The sequence below is a fragment of the Nannospalax galili genome, unplaced genomic scaffold (genome assembly GCF_000622305.1).
Source record: "Nannospalax galili isolate Female #2095 unplaced genomic scaffold, S.galili_v1.0 scaffold278, whole genome shotgun sequence".
Classification (NCBI taxonomy): Eukaryota; Metazoa; Chordata; class Mammalia; order Rodentia; family Spalacidae; genus Nannospalax; species Nannospalax galili.
In genome coordinates this window covers 4231740-4252547 of record NW_008347536.1, presented here as the reverse complement: position 1 = coordinate 4252547, position 20808 = coordinate 4231740, and the positions used below count along the sequence as shown (strand labels likewise).

Genomic DNA, 20808 nt, shown 5'->3' with positions numbered 1-20808 from the left:
TACCTAATCCAGATGCAAATAGTATTAACATCTTAATTAGATATTTTGTTCAGAGGTGTTTGAAAATACAAGGGTCAAAAAATAAAACTATTCAAATATTTGCATATAGTTTTTATGTTCGTAGTAGAAGAATAACTGTAATAAAACTTGAATCTTTATACAATCTACAGTTGTACTCAGGTATGGGATTTTGATTAAATGCGTTTGTTGACTCTTTGTCAATGAAGCCAGAGAACTGATCCATTAATCAAGCCTTGGAGGGGCTTTTACAAGGCAGGCCAAGGACTACACTGTCTGTTGCCACACAGGCCCTCCTTGAAGAACTGCAGCAATTAATGTCCCTCTTCTATGTCAAGTATTATTAGATGTTTACTTTAGGTTAGATTTTGTTCAAATATTTAGTACAATTCCAAAGAGACTGAGGGTAGCTAGAGGCTGCTTTGAGAGGTTTGGCACTGACTCCCACTCTGCTTCGGTAGTTGGAAGCTGATTGTTGATAGACATGGTCTCACAGAGTAGCTTCCCTGTCTGGAATACCTGAGGCTAAATCTAATGAGGCAAGTCTGAACACAATCCAAAGGGTACCACAGAAAGTGAAAAGATTAAAGAGGTTCAGAGAAATCAGATAGGAAACATCCATAATTGTTTTGTGTGTTTCAGATATTTAATATTTCCTGGCTTCAACATTTTCCCAATTTATAAATTAGGTACAAAAACAACACAAAGAAGAATTACTAGAAAATGTATATAATCATTACTGACAAGTGTCTATTCTTTTTCCTGTGCTGTATGATTTTATGTTTCAGCTTTAAGTGGACTTACTCACTTGGAAGAATTTTCATACATGTCCTCTTATCTCTAGCTAGTCTATGAATCGACACAAATAGGCAAATAAAAAAATATATAAACACATGATGAGCCAAACTACCCCAGCCCCACCCTGTCCCTGCTAGCCTTTGACCCAGGCCTGCCCACTATAATTCCTCTGCCTCAGATCTCTGGACCAGCTTCCTAATCTAGACTAGCTAAACCTTCCAACACAGATTCTACCATCTCCTGATCTGTCTGACACAGATTAGTCCTCTTACTACCCTGACCAGTCTACTTACTATCCTGTCTCACCAACTACTAGGCCAGTCTACTACCCTTCAGGAACTTGAATAACAGACCTATTAATTTTCATACCTAAGTAAAAAGCAATCAAGCTACATAAACAATAAAAACAGAACCAAAATTCAACTAAACAAAGGCAGAATAGAAGTTCCTACCAAACAACAAGAACATCTACATGCCCAAATGGCAGCACAAAAATACAAACAATATGAAAAACCAAGGGACTATGTCCCCAACAAAACCACTAAGTCCTACAGAAGTGTACTACAGTTAGAACCACCCTGAGGAACCCCAGAATGCAGAATTAAAAGAACAATCATAAAGATGATCAAGGAACTTAAAGAAAACATAAAAGCAACTCAAAGAGCTCGAAGAGAATAAGCATAAACTTGTGATGGAACCACAAGAATATACAAATATGATGCTTAATGAAATATCAAAAACCATTCAGGACTTGAAAAGTGAATTCACAAAATAAATAGAAATATTGAAGAAAATCCAAACTGAAATGAATAGGGAATTGATAAACTCAATACATCAGTTGGAAACAACAGGAGAAAACCTCACAATCAGAATGAATAAAATGTAAAACAGAATATCAAACCTGGATGACAAATTTGAAGATGTGGACAGCTTAAACAAAAACTATGTAAAACAAAACAAAACAAAACAAAAAACCCCAGAAATGGAATATGCAGGAAATGCGGGGCATCATGAAAAGACCAAATCTACAAATTTACACATCATAGACATACAGGATGGAGAGACTAGATCTTCAATAGGATTATAGAAGAAAATGTCCTTAAATTAAGGAAAGACTTAACCTATATAGATTCAAGAAGCACACAGAACACCAATTAGACATGACCAGAACAGAAACTCCCCAAGGAATATCAGAGTAAAAATATTAACAAAGCGAAGGTACTGAAAGCTCCTAGAGAAAAACAACAAGTTACATATAAAGGAAAACCCATCAGAATTACAGCTGTCTTTTCAATGCAAAGTATGAAAGCCAGAAGAGCCTGAACCAAATTATTCTCAGTTCTAAACAACCATGGATGTCAACCCCAAATACTTTATCCAAAAATCTATATATCACAGTCAAAGGGGAATGGAAATTTTTCCAAGACACAAATAGCCTGAAAGAATTCATGTCCACCACACCAGCCCTACAGAGAATACTCAAAGCAATACAAAGAACCAAAGATAGAAATGAGTATACCCAAGAGGTTACAGAAAGAAAATAAAGATATAATAACAGAAACACAAAATAGGGCCACAAACACAAAGAAGTTCAAATTACAGTATCCAATACACATATTTTAATAGTAACAGTAAATATCAAAGTCCTCAACTCCCCTGTCAAAACACACAGGCTAGTAGAATGGATCAAGAAAGAAAATCCATCATTTTGTTGTCTTCAAGAAACTCATCTCACCTTCAAGAATAAACACTACCTTAGGGTGAATGGATAGAAAAAAAAGTATTCCAAACAAATGGCTCTAAGATAAAGCAGGTGTTGTAATGCTAATATCTGACAAAATAGACTTCAAATTAAAACCAATTAGAAGAGATACAGAGGATCACCTTGGTCTAAACAAGCAAACACTCAATCAAGAAGATACTACAGTCATGAACATATACGCACCAAACTCTAGTCAGCCAATTTCATTAAAAAGTGTTCTAGGACTATAAAACATAGATTGACCCCCAACTCAGTAATAGTAGGTGACTTCAATACCACACTACCTTCAGTAGACAGGTCACCTGGACAAAGAATAAACAGAGAGACATCTGAATTAAATGACATCTAACATAAAATAGACCTAACAGACAGCTGCAAAATATTCCACACAAGCACCAAATTATATACTTTCTACTCAGCAACCCATGGAAGTTTTTCTAAAGTGGATCACATTCTGATGCATAAAGCAAATCTCAACAAATACAAAAATTTAAATAATTCCATGTATTATAACAGACTATAGTGCAATAAAGTTTATAATCAACAGCAAAAGGAGCTCTAGTAACTACAGGTATTCAGGGAGATTAAACAACACACTCCTCAATGATGAATGAGCCAAAAAATAAGTAAGAAATATTTCTGGAAATAAATGAAAATGAGATTACTGTGGATGGAGAGATGGCACAGGGGTTAAGACTGCTCTCTCGGAGGATCCTGGTTCAATTCACAGCACCCACATGGTGGCTATGAACCATCCTTAACTCCAGTTCCAGGGGAATCTGATGCCCTTTTCTGATATCCACAGCACTGCATGACATGGTCCACTCACATACATGCAGGCAATATACTCATACACATAAAATAAATATAATGAATAAAATATAAAAAAGAAAATGAGACTACAATATAATAAAACTTCTGGGACAGTTTAAAAGCAGCCCTAAGAGGGAAGTTTATAACTCCAGTGATGACATTAAAAAAAATCAGAACGAGCACATATAAATGACTTAACAACTCAAGACTCTGGAAAGGCAAGAGCAAACCAAACCCAAACCTAGTAAATGAGAAGAAATAACAAAAATCAGTGCAGAAATTAATGAAATAGAAACAAAGAAAACAATACAAAAATCAATGAATCTAAGACCTGGTTAACCAAAAGAACGCAAAAGCACATCCAAAAGGGGAAACATCACAACAGACACCAAAAAATAAAAATAAAAACTCCAGAACTTTGTAATGGAGTACTTTAAAATTTTTTACTCATTAAATTCAAATATACAAAAGAAATGGAATTCATGGAAACTACCAAATTTAAGCCAAGAAGAGATCAACAGCTTAAACAGATCCATAACAAATAAGAAAATTGAAAAAGCAATACAAAACCTCCCAATTAAAAATAGACCAGGCTCAGATGGATTTACAGTAGAATTCTGTCAGACATTCAAGGACAATCTACATAACTTAAATTGTTCAAAAAGATAGAAACAGAGAGAGAACTCCCAAACTTCTTCTACAAAGCCAGTATCACTCTAATACTTCAAACAAGTAAAGTCATAATAAAAAAGAAAACTAAAAACCCATATACTTAATGAACATTGATGCAAAAATTCTCAAAAAATACTCACAAATAACATATGGAATACACATTAAAAAGATCATTGACCATGACCAAGTCAGCTTTATTTCAGAGATGCAGTGATGGCTCAATATACGTTAAGTCAATAAATGTAATAAATCATAAGTCATATAAATAGACTTAAAGACAAAAATCCTTCAGTCATCTCAATAGATGCAGAGAAAGCCTTTGGACAAAATCCAACATACAATTATGCTAAAAGTCCTAGAGGGAATTGGACTGGAAGGAACATACCTCAACATAATTAAAGCTGTATACAACAAACCCACAGCCAACATCACTCTAAATGGAGAAAGACTTGAAACAGTCCCATTAAAATCAAGAGCCAGTCAGGCCTGTCCACTATCTCCACTTCTTCTCAATACAGTGCTTGAAACTCTTACAAGAGCAATAAGAAAAGAGAAGGAAATTAAAGGAACACAAACTAGTAAAGAAGAGATCAAATTATCCCTTTTTGCCAATGATATACATAAGAGATCCTAAAATTCAATGAGAAAACTGTTATGATTAATACTTTCAGTACAGTGGCAGGTTACAAAATCAGTTTACAAAACTCAGTGGTCTTTCTACATAGCAATAACAAGAAATCAGAAAATGCATTCAAGGAAACCATTCCATTCACAATAACCTCAAAAATATAAAATATTTAGGAAAAAACCTAATCAACAACATTAGAGAGTTCTACAATGAAAATTTTAAATCTTTAGAAAGAGATAGAGAAAAACACTAGGAGATGGAAATACCTACCATGCTCATGAATTGGTAGAATTACTATAAAAAAAATGACCATCTTCAATGCAATACCAATCAAAATATGACATTTTTCATGGAGCTAGAAAAAAAAATCTTCCTAAAATTTGTATGGACTCATAAGAGTCCTTGGACGGTCAAAGCAATCGTGGGCGAAAAGGATAATGCTGGGGGTGAGGGGAATCATCATACCAGATCTCAGATTATATTAGAGCTATACATAAAACAAACGGCACTGGCACAAAAATAGATACAAAGATCAATGGAACAAAACAGAAGACCAAAACATGAGTAAATACAATTTCATCCAGCTGATATTTGACAAAGGTACCAAGAAAACACAATGGAGGAAAGACAGCATCTTCAACAAATGGCACTGGCAAAACTGGATCTCCACCTGTGGAAGAATGAAGCTGGATACTTATCTTTCACCCTGCACAAAAGTCAACTTCAAATGGATTGAAGACCTCAATATAAAACCTCAAACTTGGAAACTGCTAGAGGGACACATAGGCAGTACCCTCCAAGATATAGACGAAGGAAAGGATTTTCTAAATTCGACATGAGCTGCCCAGGCATTAAGGTCAACACTCAATAGGTGAGCCCTCATTAAACTATAAAGCATCTGTACAGCAAAAGAAACAACAAAAGATGTGAAGGGGAAACTCACTGAGTGTGAGAAAATCTTTACCAGCTATACACCTGAGAAAGGATTAATAATCAGAATATACAAAGAACTCAAAAAACAAAACAAAAGAATAAGAAAATAACCCAATAAAAAGATAGACTTGAACAGAGTTCTTAAATGAAAAAATTAAAATGGTCAAGAAACACTTAAAAAGTTCTCAACATCCATAGTAATTAGAGAAATGCAAATAAAAACCACTTTAAGATTCCGTCTTACCCCAGTCAGACTGACTAAGATCAAGAGATGAAAGACACCAAATCCTGGCGAGGATGTGGCGAACAGGGAATGCTCATTCACTGCTGGTGGGAATGAAAACTCATGCAACCCAATGGAAAGCAATGTAGAGAGCTCTCAAAAAACTAAAAATCAATATAGCATATGATCTGATTATACCACTCATTGGCATATACCCAAAGGACTCATCCTACTGTAGAAATACCTGTTCATCCATGTTTGCTGCTGTTGTCTTCATAAAACCTAAGAAATAGGCCAGGTGTGGTGGTGCATGCCTTTAATCCCAGCACTTGGGAGGCAGAGGCAGGCAGATTTTTGTGAGTTCGAGGCCAGCCTGGTCTACATAGTGAGTTCCAGGACAGCTGGGGCTACAAGGAGACCCTGTCTCAAAAAGACCAAAAAAAGAAAAAAAAGAAAAAAAAGCTAAGAAATGAAAACAACCAAAATGTCCCTCAATTGACAAATGGATAATGAAAATGTGGTACATTTACAAAATTGAGTTCTACTCAGCAATAAGAAAAGATGAAATTATGAAATTTTCAGGCAAAAGAATGGAACTAGACACTGTTACACTAAGTGAAGTAACACAAATGCAGAAAAGCAAGCAAGGTATGTTTTCCCTCATTTGCAGATAGTAGCACCAATCTCTTGTACATGAGTATATATCCTGATGTAACAGCAGGAGCCAGGAAAATGGAAAGGAAGCACAGAGTTAGGAAAAGAACCCAAAAGAGAACAGTAGGGAACAGCTGTTACCAGGGGGGAGGTAGGGAAACTGGAACTGTACTACTAGGAGGGGAGGAAGGAGGGACATGCAGGGGGGCCACTGTAGGGGTAGACAGAACTTAGGAGAGGGGGTTTGGCAAGAGTCAGGTGTTATTGGGGGAGGGTGGGGATAATGGGGTGCTTGGACTGGGGAGAGGGAGGGAGGTCAGATGGGGGAAGAGTAGAGATGAATAGCTCTTGCAGGCCTAGGGAAGCCAGAAGGAAATATGTTGCCTCCAAAACTCCTTAAGAAATGCACATGTAGTGCCTGAACATTAGTTCATATGCATACTTGGGGGCTGTATGGCAAGGAACACAGTGCCAGAAAGGAGAGACTTCCCCTCTAATGGTTGGTCAGAGTATTTCAAGAAACTCCCAAAATAACATAGGCTATTTCCAGAGCTCTTGGTTATCTCTCAGAACTGAAGCTAAGATCCTACTGCTGAAGACAGGACATACTTTGGACACAGGATGTGGAGCAATGGAGAAGGAACTGACTTGGAAGCCTTCTACTTGAAATTTAGTTCTTATAGTTCTGGAGAATACTATGCAAGCTGCTAGTGGAGAAAACCAATCAATGGTGCAATCCAGCCCTAAATACTAAACCCATAATGACTGGCACAGTAAACTAACTCTATTGGTGCAATAGTGGCACTGTTATCTAGAGGATAATCGATGGCTATCTAATTGACTTAAAGACCTCTCAATGGGAGTGAATTCATAGGTGGCATTGTAAACACAGTCAAATACACATGGCTTACTCAGTCATAGATCCTAGAGAAAACCCTATCTCTGTCATATCTCTAGACAAATGAAATTTCTTACCACATATTAAATATGGATCTTTATATTAGAGAGTCAAGCTTCCTTATATAACAGAGTGTGATGCACACAGAAGGCCACAACTGGCTAAGTTTTATAGAATAAGAAACTGCCGAGTGTATGTCCTGGATAGGACATATTAAATCTCATCCACCAATGTCTCAGAGACCATTTCAGAAGAGGGAGCACAAAGATTGTAAGGGCCAGGGCTGGTTCATGAACATAGAGAAGCAGAGACTTTCAGACCACTGGAAGCTTGCACATGTGAACTTGTGGCAATTGTGATACTGAGCACAGGACCCATGCAGCTCAGTCAGACAAGGACCAGAGTGGAGGAGGGAAATGGGTGGTGGGCCGGCCCTAGTCTTTCAATGTTATAGAAATTATAAAATAAATCACCATCAGGGAAAAAAAATCTTTTAATATTTTTTAAGTTAACCCATTTACATTTTGAAACTCTTTTCAGTTATATCCTAAACTAGCACATAAACTGAATATAGATTAAGCTGTCAGATTTTGTTGCTAGGTATCTTTGAGAGCCAGCATAGGCCCAAAATAGAGCCACCTTGAGAGACCACCATTGTTGATAACAATATCATAGTAATAAAAATATTAACATATACTAATCATTTGCCATCTACCAGGAACTAAGTCAAGCATATTTATATTTTATCCTTAATTCTGAAGTGAAATTCTTGAAAAGTATGTATTAACTGTTACCCTTATTTCATAAAGGAAAAAGGAAGGCAAAGAGATGTTGAAATACTCAAGATCATAGGGCTAGTGAAAGAAATGTGATTTCAACCAATGTTTCTTGATTCTAAAGCTCATGCCTTTACTAAAGTATGTCTCTCTTTAGCAATAAGTGAAAAGCTCAGTAGAAGAATGTGAAGCTACACTAACATCCCTGAAGAATGACAATACACATCAGTACACTACTAATACTAAGTGATAGTACCCACCCAAAGCAAGCTTCCTTGCACACAGCACTGGACGCCCCTGTTCTGTCATCGGCCTGTCTCTCCCGCAAATCACTACTGTCTATGGCACAAATTTAATCCAGTACCTCAGCCACACAGGTTGGAAAAGAGACCCCTGGGAGTTTACCGAAATGCCTGTCTGTCAGGATTAACAGAGGAACTTACAAGCTTCAACCTTCCAAAAACATGGAATACTGTGTGTACTTTAAACATTTCTTCAACCTTGCATTGGCTCATGACCAATATTTAAAATGATATATATTGATCTACTATATCAATTTCTCATCACTGCCACTAAATTACCTCTTAAAGAAGTTGTTCTTGCTTTTATTTATTATTGTGAGACAGGGTTTCACTATGTAGCTCTTGCTGGACTGATACTTACTATGTAGACCCAGGCTGGCCTCAAACTCACAGCAATCTGCCTGCTTCTGCCTCCTAAGTGCTGGAATTAAAGGCACCTTATTCCTTCCTCACTGTAGACTTCTGTTTCTCATGAATGCTATTACAACAGACTTTAGTGATGCCCTTCCATAAATTTCTATGTATTATTTATTCTAATAATCTGAATCTTATAATTAGTCAGGTATAAAGATAGCCATGATTATTAGAGGTATACATAAATATGGTTGGAAATAAAGTATTCCAATAAGGTATTCTATGGGTCCCTCATGATTAAGTACATGTTTGTGAAACTATGAAAAAAACCACATGCTGAATATACCCATCATTAAAGAAGGGAGTGTTGTAATAGGACATGTGTGTTGGAGTCAAGCAGACTTTTGCAGCCACCTTTCTCTCACTGGCCCTATGACTTTGAGAAAGTAACTTATGAGCAGTAAAAATTTGATGTTGTTGTAGATATCAACACCATTTCAGTTACTTCTAAATGATCCTTAGTTCATGTCATGTAATTGAGCTTTAGAAGAATAGGCATAAAATCAGTGGAATAGAGTGTAGTTCAAAAATATGTTTACTCTTAGCCAATTTTCAACAAGGATGAAAAGACAATTCAGTGGTGAATGAACAGATATTTTCAACAAATAATGCTACAATACTTAGGTATTCAAAAATGAATCCAAAATGTATAATAGACCTAAATGTAGAAGGTAAACCTATAAAACTCTGAGCAAAATAAAGGAGCCAGGGGCTCCTCCCAAGCCCATGTGACCCCTGAGGAACAGATCCTCAAACGACCTTAAGAATAAAAATAAATTGGTTTCTCCTGGCCAACTGTAGGGTGTTAAATACCCAAAAGGAAAGTACAACCAAAGATTAAAGGGGTCAGTATAAATTTTTTGAGTCCATATGTATAGCTAAAGGCTACATAACAAGAAACAATGCCAAACACAAGAGATACCTTCCTTTGGGTTGTTGCCCTGGGTGGCCCAATCTTATCTAAAGGAATATCGACAACTGATTGCTGCTAGATGAGGAACAGCTGATCTTCCTAAAACAAGGATCTCTAGATAGGTTGACTAGATCCCCCAGATGGACAAGCACTGGATAACAGCTGGGGGCACCAACAACACAGTGGACAGTAACAGGGATGACCCAGTATATGGGCTCCAGTGTGGGGTGGGGGAGGCTATGGGAGGATGCCATTTAGGAAGTGGGTATACAGATGAATAAGATTGTGTGGGATGTTCTGTATGAAATACACACACACACAAATCAACAAATTTAAAAAATGAGTTATATTTGGAAAAACAAAACAAGATCTTCCCCACCCAGCAATAAACAGTTGCCCAATAGTTCTTCAGCTATGACTGGGGCCTGCTGCAAGTTTCCAAAATTCTATACTGGGTTTTTTGTCACTTGAGTTTTCATAGGTTTTGTGCATACTGTAGCCATTGCTGTAAGTTCATATGAACAATGTCTCAGAAGCCTGTTTCACTTCTTGTACCATAGAGTTAACTTGGAATTCTCTGGTTGATGTATTACCAAGATTCTCCTCAGCGTACCCCTTCAATTTGCCAAGAGCATTTCATTAGCCAGATAGTTACAATAAGAATAATAATGACATTTACCAGTTATGGAATATTTTCTATGTGACAGGCAATATTTTAAAGTAAATACAGCCATTTAAGTTAAGCATCATAAAGACTGTGATATACAGACAAAAAAATCAAAGTAAGCCTTCATGATCTTGGTTTATACAAAAGCATCACTAAACTGATGTGTTCAGAAGGATGTATCAGAGTCCACCAAAATTTAAAATTTTGTATGTCAAATGACACTACCAATAAGTTAATTGAGAAGAAATATAATTGAACAAAATATATTCCAGTCATAAAACTGATACAGCCAGTATCCAGAACATAAAAAGGACTCTTAACAGCTCAGTAATTTAAAACAATTAGATACTGAAAAAAGATTTTGAATAGACATTTCTACAATGAGGATAAGCAAATGCCCAGTAATAGAGAATGATGTTCAGCACTGAAAATTATTAGTTAAATGCAAGTCAAGACCAAAACAAATACCTCTTCAGACCCATTATAAAGCCTACAATAAAATGGTAGATAACAGCAAGTATTCATAACAATGCAGAAGAAACAAAACACTCATATGGTATTCACAAGAATATAGTATGATATAACTACTGTTGAAAGCAGTTTGATAGAGACGGAGAAATGGATCAATGGTTAAGAGCACTAGCTGCTCTTGCAGAGAATTCAGGTTCGGTTCCCAACACCCATGTAGGCTAATGACCACGATAACTTCAGTTCCAGGGAATCCGACATGCTCTTCTGAACTACGTGAGCATTTCATGACAGGGGTGCACTTATACACATGCAGGCAAAATACTCATATACAAAAAATCAGAATAATAAATAAAATATTTTAGAAAACAATTTGATTTTATAACATTAAACATAAAGTAATCATATGACACAGCAATACTATTCTTAGATATAAACCCAATAGAACCGAAAACATTATGTCCACATAAAATCTCTCATAAGAATATTCATGGTGGTATTGGTTATAATATTCAGATTATAATCACCTCTTGTGTCCATAAACGGGTGGATGAATTAAAAAATGTTCAATAATATTCAACAGGAAAGCAGCAATTTAGGAAAGGTATGTGCAATAACAGAAGAACCATGAAAACAGATCCCAGAGTAAAAGTAGCTAGTCACAAAAGACCTCACACTACATAACTCCACCTAGAATGTACAAGTCTGTAGAAACAGAGTAGATTTGTGGTTTGTGGCAATAGGACAGGGTGAATAGAGACTGCCTACTAATGGGTGTAATAGATTTCCTTTAAGGCCATGAAAATATTCTAAAATTGATCGTGGTGGTGACTGTTGCACAATTCTGTAAATGAACTAAAAAAAAATTCACTGAATTGTGCTTTTTAAAGGGATGAACTAAAAGATCTGTGAATTTTACCCCAGTAAGATGTAAAGCAGAATAACGGATAGTAATAAATGACAACAAATAAATATCATAAACACTCATAGGAAGAACGTCATAAAACTTTATACTTGTCCTACATTCTATCAGATATTTGACAGGATGGCAGAAGGAAAAATTAGGAGGTAGATGAATACTAAGGTCTAAAAATCAGTCAAGTTATGTAAAGAGAGAATTCTAGGTAAAGCAATTAAATTTACAGGAAAGAAGAAACTGGATATCATGCTTATAAAGTTTGCTGAGTTTGGTTTTACTGTGGGCTTGCCTTGAGCTTCCTCGTGGTTACCCATCACTCCTCCACTTAGCTTAAGATTGAGACAATATTCTCATGATTTGCTTATGTAAGGCCAGGCTTATGTGTTTCCTGTTTTACTTGCTTGCTTGTATGTGTGCCTTGGAATGCTCTTCCATCACTCCCATGGACCAATGTACCTGCTCCATAAATGTCATGGGACTCTTTCTATGCACGTTTCAAAAATCAGTATAACAAAATCATTTGATGTGACTATTGCAATCTCCAGCATTCTTTTAAAACTAGGGAGGAAACTAATTTAATTCTAAAATGCCATAGGACTGGAAAGAAGGAAAAGTAGAACTATCCATGCATTAATCTTATTTTCCTTATATTTTCTTGATCTCTGTCCCTGACTCCAGCAAAATTCAGATGAGAGCCATCATATTGAGTTCCCATTTTTTAAAGTACATCAAGCTTTTTCCTGAGATAATTTCCCCCTTGAAATTGCCTCTTAAACCTATGGATTGCAAGCACCCATATGATCAGATATACTCTAATCCCAATGCGCACCAATTTAAGGCACTGTATGTATTCTGCAATTTTCTGTAATTTTCCTAAAACTATGATCATCTGATAATGCCCCTGACTTTTCATTCAGGAAGGAGACTGCTGATAGTGTGGAAACTATGCCCTAAAAGATAAAAATTGTGTCCACTTTTTGGAAAGGCAATATTCATCAGAACCATCCTGGGTTTAATTCCCAAACAGAAAAGCTAGCCATTTGGTGCCGTGCTGATGGAAACTCTGAAAATTCCCAGAAAGCAGAGACAACACAATTTTATGATGGCTACATGTTTCTGAGTGCCATGACTTGGTATATGGGGTCTATAAAATCTTAAATTACACAAGGTGCACTGGAAAATAAAAATGGTAGACAAGGAAATTTGTAGCTATTTATATATACCAGATTTATATAATATGCTATCAAGTCGATGTATTACAGATATGTGGTTTTTCTGTCATAGTTTGCGAATTCTAAGGACTCATTATACCTTATAGCATGTGCTTAGTAAATGTTTCTTGAATGAGTAGCCAAGATCTGATGTCATCAAAATATTACATTCTAATTTATAAATATTTATCTGATTTAAAAAAATATACTTCACGTTTACTTAGTAATAAATAGTGTATAACAATGTATAGAAACAGCAGTATCTTTGATAAACTGTAAGAGCAGGGACCTTATTTTAAAACTAGTTTTTAAAAACTCCTAATATTATTCTAAAACCTCCAACAACTAAAGGGCATGAAAACAGAGAGAGAAACAAATTATTCCAGTCAGGTCCTGTGCACTTATATATGATATTTTCAATAACAAATTACAGTCATTTCTTAGTAATGTCTAGGTAATCTCATATAATCAAGGACTTAAGGATATTCTTCAATATAATCAAGGCTACACATAAGGCCATAGCTATACTGAGTGGGAGAGAGAAATGCCCTAAAATGTCACCCAACACCCTGCATCTTGTTAAGTTCATCCTTTGGACATCTACCTGACTTTGCTGGAGTCCCAGAAGACATGGGGATTTTCTCACTTGATTAGAAGTAGCAGAGCCTCAAATCAATGCTGTGTTCTTATATGGAAATAATCTTTTTTAAACTTAACATGGATATATAAACTAATGAGGCATTCAACATAGTTAAAGGAGGAATAAGAAAGGATACAGTTCTAGTGCTCAGCATAGTCATGGAAAGAGAAATAAGCTGCCACACTCCTCACTAGGGAAGACATTTGAGGTTATTCCTGAAGTTTAATTACAGCTGTGTGTCTGAATAATGACTAGGATGAAAAGAATCTCTTCTCTCCTTGAAACCCAAACTGAACATTATAGTCCAGATTAAAAAGGAAGGTATTTAAAAATCATCTTAACTGAATATAAGGTCCACTTCATAGGATGGAGCCAAAATCTGACATTGATATCAATCTTAGGAACCTGAGGTTAGACTGGTCACAGAACATAAGGGGAGAAGTTGATACTAATTTTCTCCTAATAGCTATCATATTAAACTGACTCCTAATGACTTGTTTTTATACCCACAGATGCATAGATGAATGCATCTCTCAACTCTCAGGAGAGAAGTTTTCTTATGCAACAGATACTGATGAACACAGAAACCCACCACTGGCTAATTTGCAAAGAATGAGAGGCTGCTGTATCAACTTTCTGCCTCCTAAGGCTCAGGAATCATTGTGGAAGAGGGGGCAGGGCAGAAGGATCAAGAACCAGAGGTGGTAGAGGACCACAGGAAGCAGAGTCTTTCAGACAGATGCTCAGTTACTCATGAACCCAATGCAAAGATGACAGCATGCACAAGTCCAATGCAAGTCAAACAAGACAAAATCCCTGCATTTATACGAGGAAGTGGGTAAAAATTCCAACCCAAACTAGGAAATTGTGACACCAATGACTCCTGGGAGGAGCAGAGACAGTCTCTTTCAAGGATGGGATGTTTGACAGGTCAACCAGGCTCTAATGGATGGAGTTCCATCCACTGAAGGCACTGAAGGACATTTGGGGGAACAAATCAGAGTATGAGAGAGAGAGAGAAGCAGGGAGGGAGGGAGGGAAGAGAGAGAGAGAGAGAGAGAGAGAGAGAGAGAAATGAATATCCAGGCAAAGACTGCATAGTGTTAGAAACCATTTTAAAAACAGTATGTAATTGATGACAGGAATTTCCAAAGCAATTTAGATATAGAAGACATTTACCAAACCCATGAAAAGTACTCTGCAATATGAGGCAAATGCACAAATGAAGACAAAGACATTTTCACATGAAGTGATAAAGCCCAGTTAAACCAGTGTAGAGCAGAACACCAAAGAGCAAGACTAGGACAGCAGAAAAGTAGAAGACAGTCAATTGAACTAAAAGAATGCACAAAGATAAGAGAGATTATTCATTTATTATATAAGAATGTGTTAGCTTATTTATAACCTGGTTCAGTCCTGGGAGGATTTGAGACCATTGAGATATTCTCTTAAAAACACCTCACTATGAATTTCACTATTCTCTGAGAGATAAAATATAAAAATTAATATCAAAACAGCTTTACCTATTTGCAGTTTGGGTTATATAACTACGAGTGTTCTAATTTCATAGGCAACTGTCCATATTTTTACTGTGAAATAAGTCATTATCAAGTTAATCTTTGGAGATTTTAAAAAATATATCCAAGTGTTATAAAAAATCAAATATTTGGAATGAATAGACTATTATAAATTTTAAGATCCCAATGTTCTGGATGCTTCTGGGTGAGTCTATTTATTACATCAGCTTCTGTCTGAAACTATTTATTACATTAGCTTTGGTGAACAGGGTTGGAGACTCAATAAATGTTGGCTGAGGATACTAGTTAATGGGTTTTTCTTTTTGACTGCAAGCAAATCATAGAACAATCCCAAACAAAAAAAAATCTAAAAAATATGAGGGTATGGGGAATAATGATTTTCTAATAATCATTAGGACCGTTTCAGAGTCAATTTTGAGTAAGTAAAGCCTTAGAAGGGCAATTCCAAGGATCTTAGCAACTGAAGGTCACAAAGTACTTTCTGAAGTAATACCATTCACATGACTTACTAGTAATGTTGACCAGTTCTGTATCTCCCTCTGACAGATTTTAGAATCTCAGAAAAAAATTTCTGTCTGTCCCTGCTGGTATTTCAGTCTACCTGAAATCAGTTAGTAGGGACTAGAATAGGCTTAAAGAATTCAAAATCAGCCACCGGAAGCCCACCTCTGTGGCTGAGAAGTTACTGCAAAAAAGCAGATCATTATGCATAACTCTTCCAAAAAGTGTCTGCCCTGCTAGGGGATGCAACCACTTTTAAGTAAATAACAAAGGGAATCCATGAAGCCAGAAGTTCCGAATCCCACAGCAGAAGAGACATTTACTTTCTGAAGCTCCGAGGTTAGTGTTAGCATTTTTGACTTAGGATCTCCAAGAGTCTCCAACAGTCATCTACTTAGTTCTTAAGATCTTACAACAGCAATGTCTAATCTTTGATTTCTCCCAAATCCTAAGAGTTATAACTCTAAAGTACTCATGAAGAAGAGGAAACTATTTTCAATAATTCCAAAGACCATATTCTCATAATGCATTGTCAATGTTCATTTGCTTTGAGCTTCTAATCAAAGATATCAGGGGCTGAAGAGATGACTCAGTGGTTAAGAGCACTTGATGCTCTTGCAGAAGACCTGTATTCATTTCCCAGAACCGATACGGCAGCTACCAGCTCTTTGTAACTCCAGTTCAAGGGGATCCAATACTCTTCTGACTTCTTCAGGGACTGCATGCGTGGGTCTACTAACATACATGCAGGCAAAACATTCATACAGATAAAATGAGATTTTTTAAATTTAAAAATTCCTATTGGTGTTATACATGGCTGTATCTGATCAAAAACACTACCATACTCATGACTATATCACCAGTAACTAGCATAAATAAATGAAATTACTAAATTTTGTGGAGTTTGAAAACAAAATTTCCCAAAGCATACCTTCTGTGGCACTCCACAGCAGGAAAAGTGCAAATGGACCTATCTGCAATTAAATATTGCTGAATACACAGCTATTTGGAATCTATTTGCTATTCGCTATTTGCAAATATATTCATTCTAATGACTAACCAAAGCTAGCACATCAGTAGCCCACCTAGACAAATCCTTCCAGAGTTATTCCGATTTCAAAATAGAAACTCGAGGGAAAATGACCAAATAGCAGTATTATTCCTGTTCACCAAGAAAAATGATGGTGATAAAAACGACCCAAACTCACATTGAAATCATAGCATTTCCCAAGAAATCAGCGAACCGAAGATTTGAATTAGCTCCTTCAGTCATCAGAGCTCTTCCCAGATTAGCAGGGATTTACTGAGGTGTACATACACTAGGACCCTGAAGAACACCTGATATCCTTGGAGAAACTGACATATGAATCAGTAATTATAAGGTAATACCATCAGGGATCCAATGAGAAGAGTTATGGATGAAGAACTAGAATTAATAAAACTCATCTCTTTTCTGGCATCAGCAGAGTCCCTGTGCATACACTCCCCTCTGGCCATCTGCTTGCAAAAAAAAAAATGTGACATTTTTATTCTTTAACTCTCTGGCAACTGCCTCTGCACTGCAGGAATCTCTCCAAAATTTAGCAGCAACATCTCCTTCACTAAAGGTGATTCCACCTTCTCCTTCTACAGACAAACAAAGGAAAGAAGCTCCATGTCTTATGTGATCTGAATGGAAATAGCCTCTCCCAGGTCGACTATCTTTACAACAGTTTTTTCCTAATATTTTATTGAGTTTTTATGCATTTCATATAATAGTTCTTAATCAAATTTAGACCCCAATCCACACACACCTATACTTCTCCCCACTGGATTTCATGCATTCTGTCATATATGTTAAGTCCTATTAGGTCAAGCATTTATACACAGATGTTCCTCAGTGCAAGGCTGGTGTCTAGTCAGCCTATCTAGAATCAGCCTCTTAAAGATGATCTACTTTCCCTCACCTAGTAGTTTTCAGTTGACAATAGTTCTTTGGCTAGGGTTTGGACCTGCTGCCCATTTCCCTCATTCTATGTTTGGGTTTTGTCTGACTGAAACGGCATGGATTTTGTGCATGCTGTTACCATTGCTACAAGTTCATATGAGCAAGTTCCCAGTGGCCTGAAAGCCTCAGTTTTCTTATCTTCATGTACCAACTCTGGCTCTTACAATCTTTCTATCCCCTCTTCTGCAATAGTCTCTGAGTAGTGGGTTTGTGAACTTTAATATACAAGTTCTATCCAGGGGCATGTACTCTGCAGTCTCTTGTTCTCTAAAGCTTAGTCAGTTGTGGCCTTCTGTGTGCCTCTACACCTAAGGTTCATGGGACACAGTGGAACAGGGTGTAGACAGAATACTTATAGATCCATTTCTCAAATCTCACCAGAAAACCTCCTCATACAACACAGTTTAATGTCACACCATGGTAACCCAGCAGCATCTTTCAGCAGCTTGTGCCTTGAGATTAGATATAGGTATTCAAGATGTTCTACACATTACTATTAAATTACCTGTAGGGAGGTCAAATGAGGGAAATGTCCTAAAGAGACTTTGCAATTTCTTGCCCCTATCTCAAACATTGTTTCCTGAGAGACAAACTGTTAGTTATAGCAAAGATAGTTCCCCAAGGAACCACTGTCATCTCTAGTCATTAATGCATATATACCAGAGCATCACACAAATCAGCTCCTTCTCCCATTATCTTGGCTGCACAGTGCAATAGAGCAGGAACATGAAAGGAGAGGTAGCATATCTGGCATCCATTACCAGCCCTTCGATTGATGTGCTATTCTTACTTCCTGTGTATTTAAGTCTTCTATCTACAACCCAAGGATAATAACATAGTACCTGTTTATTTCCAAAGCACTTGAAGATACTCTGATAGAAGATTCCACACAAATGCAAAGACTATTATTACACCAGGAAGACTTGGAAATTGCAAGTCCATTTACTCATCACGATTAAGCAGTCAACAAAACAATGATAGAAAGAGCATCTTCTCAAAGGCATCTAAAATCAAATACTGCTGAATATGCAGCTGTTCAGAAAATACATGCACAAATACATTTATTTTAATGACCATCCAAATGTAACTCATCAATATTCCATTTACAGAAACCTTTTGCAAGTTTTCTGGACTCAAAAAATACATGGATCCTCTAATCACATTTACTTCTTATAATACAAAGTTCTTTTTTAAAAGACATTGTTTAGCTTCCAAAATGTCTTATCTACTCCAGAATTTCAGACCACATTCTAGCTCATTCCAATAATGTTGTTCGAAAATAAATAAATAATAATAATATTAATAATAATAATAATATTCCTCCTTCTGTCCCACCAGTCTTGAACAATCAAACTTACAGGACAGTGGTGGACGGGCATCCAAGCAGGAGTTTCCACTGAACAGTTCTGGGCAGGGCATTTGCCTTGATTTTGCTGCAAAAAAGTAAAAATGCTGTTATTTTGTATATATCACAGGAAAAAACATATATTAGCTGACAAGTTCATTATCAATAAACTTATAATAAGCTTATTATAAATACTATGGAAGCTTTTCACGGTGATTTTATTTATTTTCTGGTGGTCCTGCAGAAAATTATATATACATTTTCTGCTCTTATGAAGACATATGGAATTATCCTTTGTTTTGTTTTGTTTTGTTTCATTCCTCCAAGGACAGGACCTGGCACCAGGCTTTCTTAGAAGCTAGTCCCCCAGGCCCCAGTAGGAGCCACAGGAGAACTCTTCTAGCCCAGAAGATGAACTGCTTTGATCTCTTCCAGGCTGTCTGTCAACACTGAGAAGTTCTGTACCCTTATGACATCTTTGGAGTGAGAGTCGAGAAAGGCTATCTACATCCACTTCCCAGCTGTAAGCTAGGCTCCTCTTTCTACATAAGTAATTTCTTTCTAGATAACCTATTCAAAGTTTCATCCTGTAAATTCAACTTCTAATTGGTCTTTTAGTAAAGGATAAAGTTCTGCTTTTAACTGGCAATACTATTTCATTCCTGTAAAAATGATTTGTTCTAACAGGAATGGAGTTCTAGTAAAATATCCTTTATTTCTTCCATTGTATATTCAGTGATGAGGATTTAAGCACACTGTAAGTGTAATGTCAATAAATGTTATCAAGCCACAAATATGGGGGCTAGAGAGATGACTCGATGGTTAAGAAAACTGGTTACTCTTGCAGAGGACCTGAGTTCAGTTCCTAGCACCCACATGGTGGCTAACAACCACCTGTAACTCCAGTTCCAGGGGATCCAATGTCCTCTTCTGGCCTCCACAGGAGGTGCACTTACATACATGGAAGTAAAACACTCAACCATAAAAAATTTATAAGTTTTTAACATTTTATTTTTCATGTGGATGAATGTACCACCTGAATGTACGTAACTGTACCTGTGCAGTGCAATGCCTACATAGGTCAGAAAACAGTGTCAAATTCCCCTGGAACTGGAGTAACAGACAGTTGTTAACTGTCATGTGGTGCTGGAAATCGAACCCAGGTCCTCTGCAATAGCAGCCAGTGCTTTTTTTTTTTTTAAAGGAAGGAAGGCTTTATTCTGGTTTACAGATCCAGGAGCTGCAATCCAACATGGCAAGGGGGTATGATGGCAAGAGAAGAAAGCAGCTTGTCACACCGAATCCACAGTCAGGAAGCAGGGCAATCAATGCTTGTGCTTGGTTTGCGTTTTCATTTTTATTCAGTCCAGAACTACAGCCAAAGGAATAGCACTGCCCACATTTAGAGTGAGTCTTTCCAGTTCAAGTAATCGAATCTAGATAGTACCTCACAGACATTTTCAGAGGCTAACACATTCTAGATAATACCTCACAGGCATTCCCAGAGGCATGTCTCTTCAGTGATTCTAGATCCTGTAGGTTTCACAATCAATATTAATCATCAAAAGTTTATCCCCTGACAACATGACACCTAAACATATTACTTTTAAGTCATAAGCTACCACCCCTGGTCCCCCTAGGCTCATGGCCATCTCAACACAAAATGCATTCAATACAACTTTAAAAGCCCCATAGTCTTTAACGGTTTCAACACTAAAAGTTCAAAGT

The 20808-nt window shown here is 36.8% G+C and overlaps 1 protein-coding gene across 4 annotated transcripts in view; it reads right to left on the bottom strand.

Annotated features, from left to right (window-relative positions):
* Nucleotides 1-20808, bottom strand: part of Dlg2 (discs large MAGUK scaffold protein 2) — a 2328307-nt gene that overhangs the window by 1736038 nt on the left and 571461 nt on the right. For all 4 annotated transcript variants that reach the window (XM_008844185.2, XM_029568893.1, XM_008844178.2 and 1 more), the window contains one exon: nucleotides 19094-19168. In XM_008844185.2, coding sequence (XP_008842407.2) covers nucleotides 19094-19168 — 75 coding nt within the window. The remainder of the gene's footprint in view (nucleotides 1-19093; nucleotides 19169-20808) is intronic.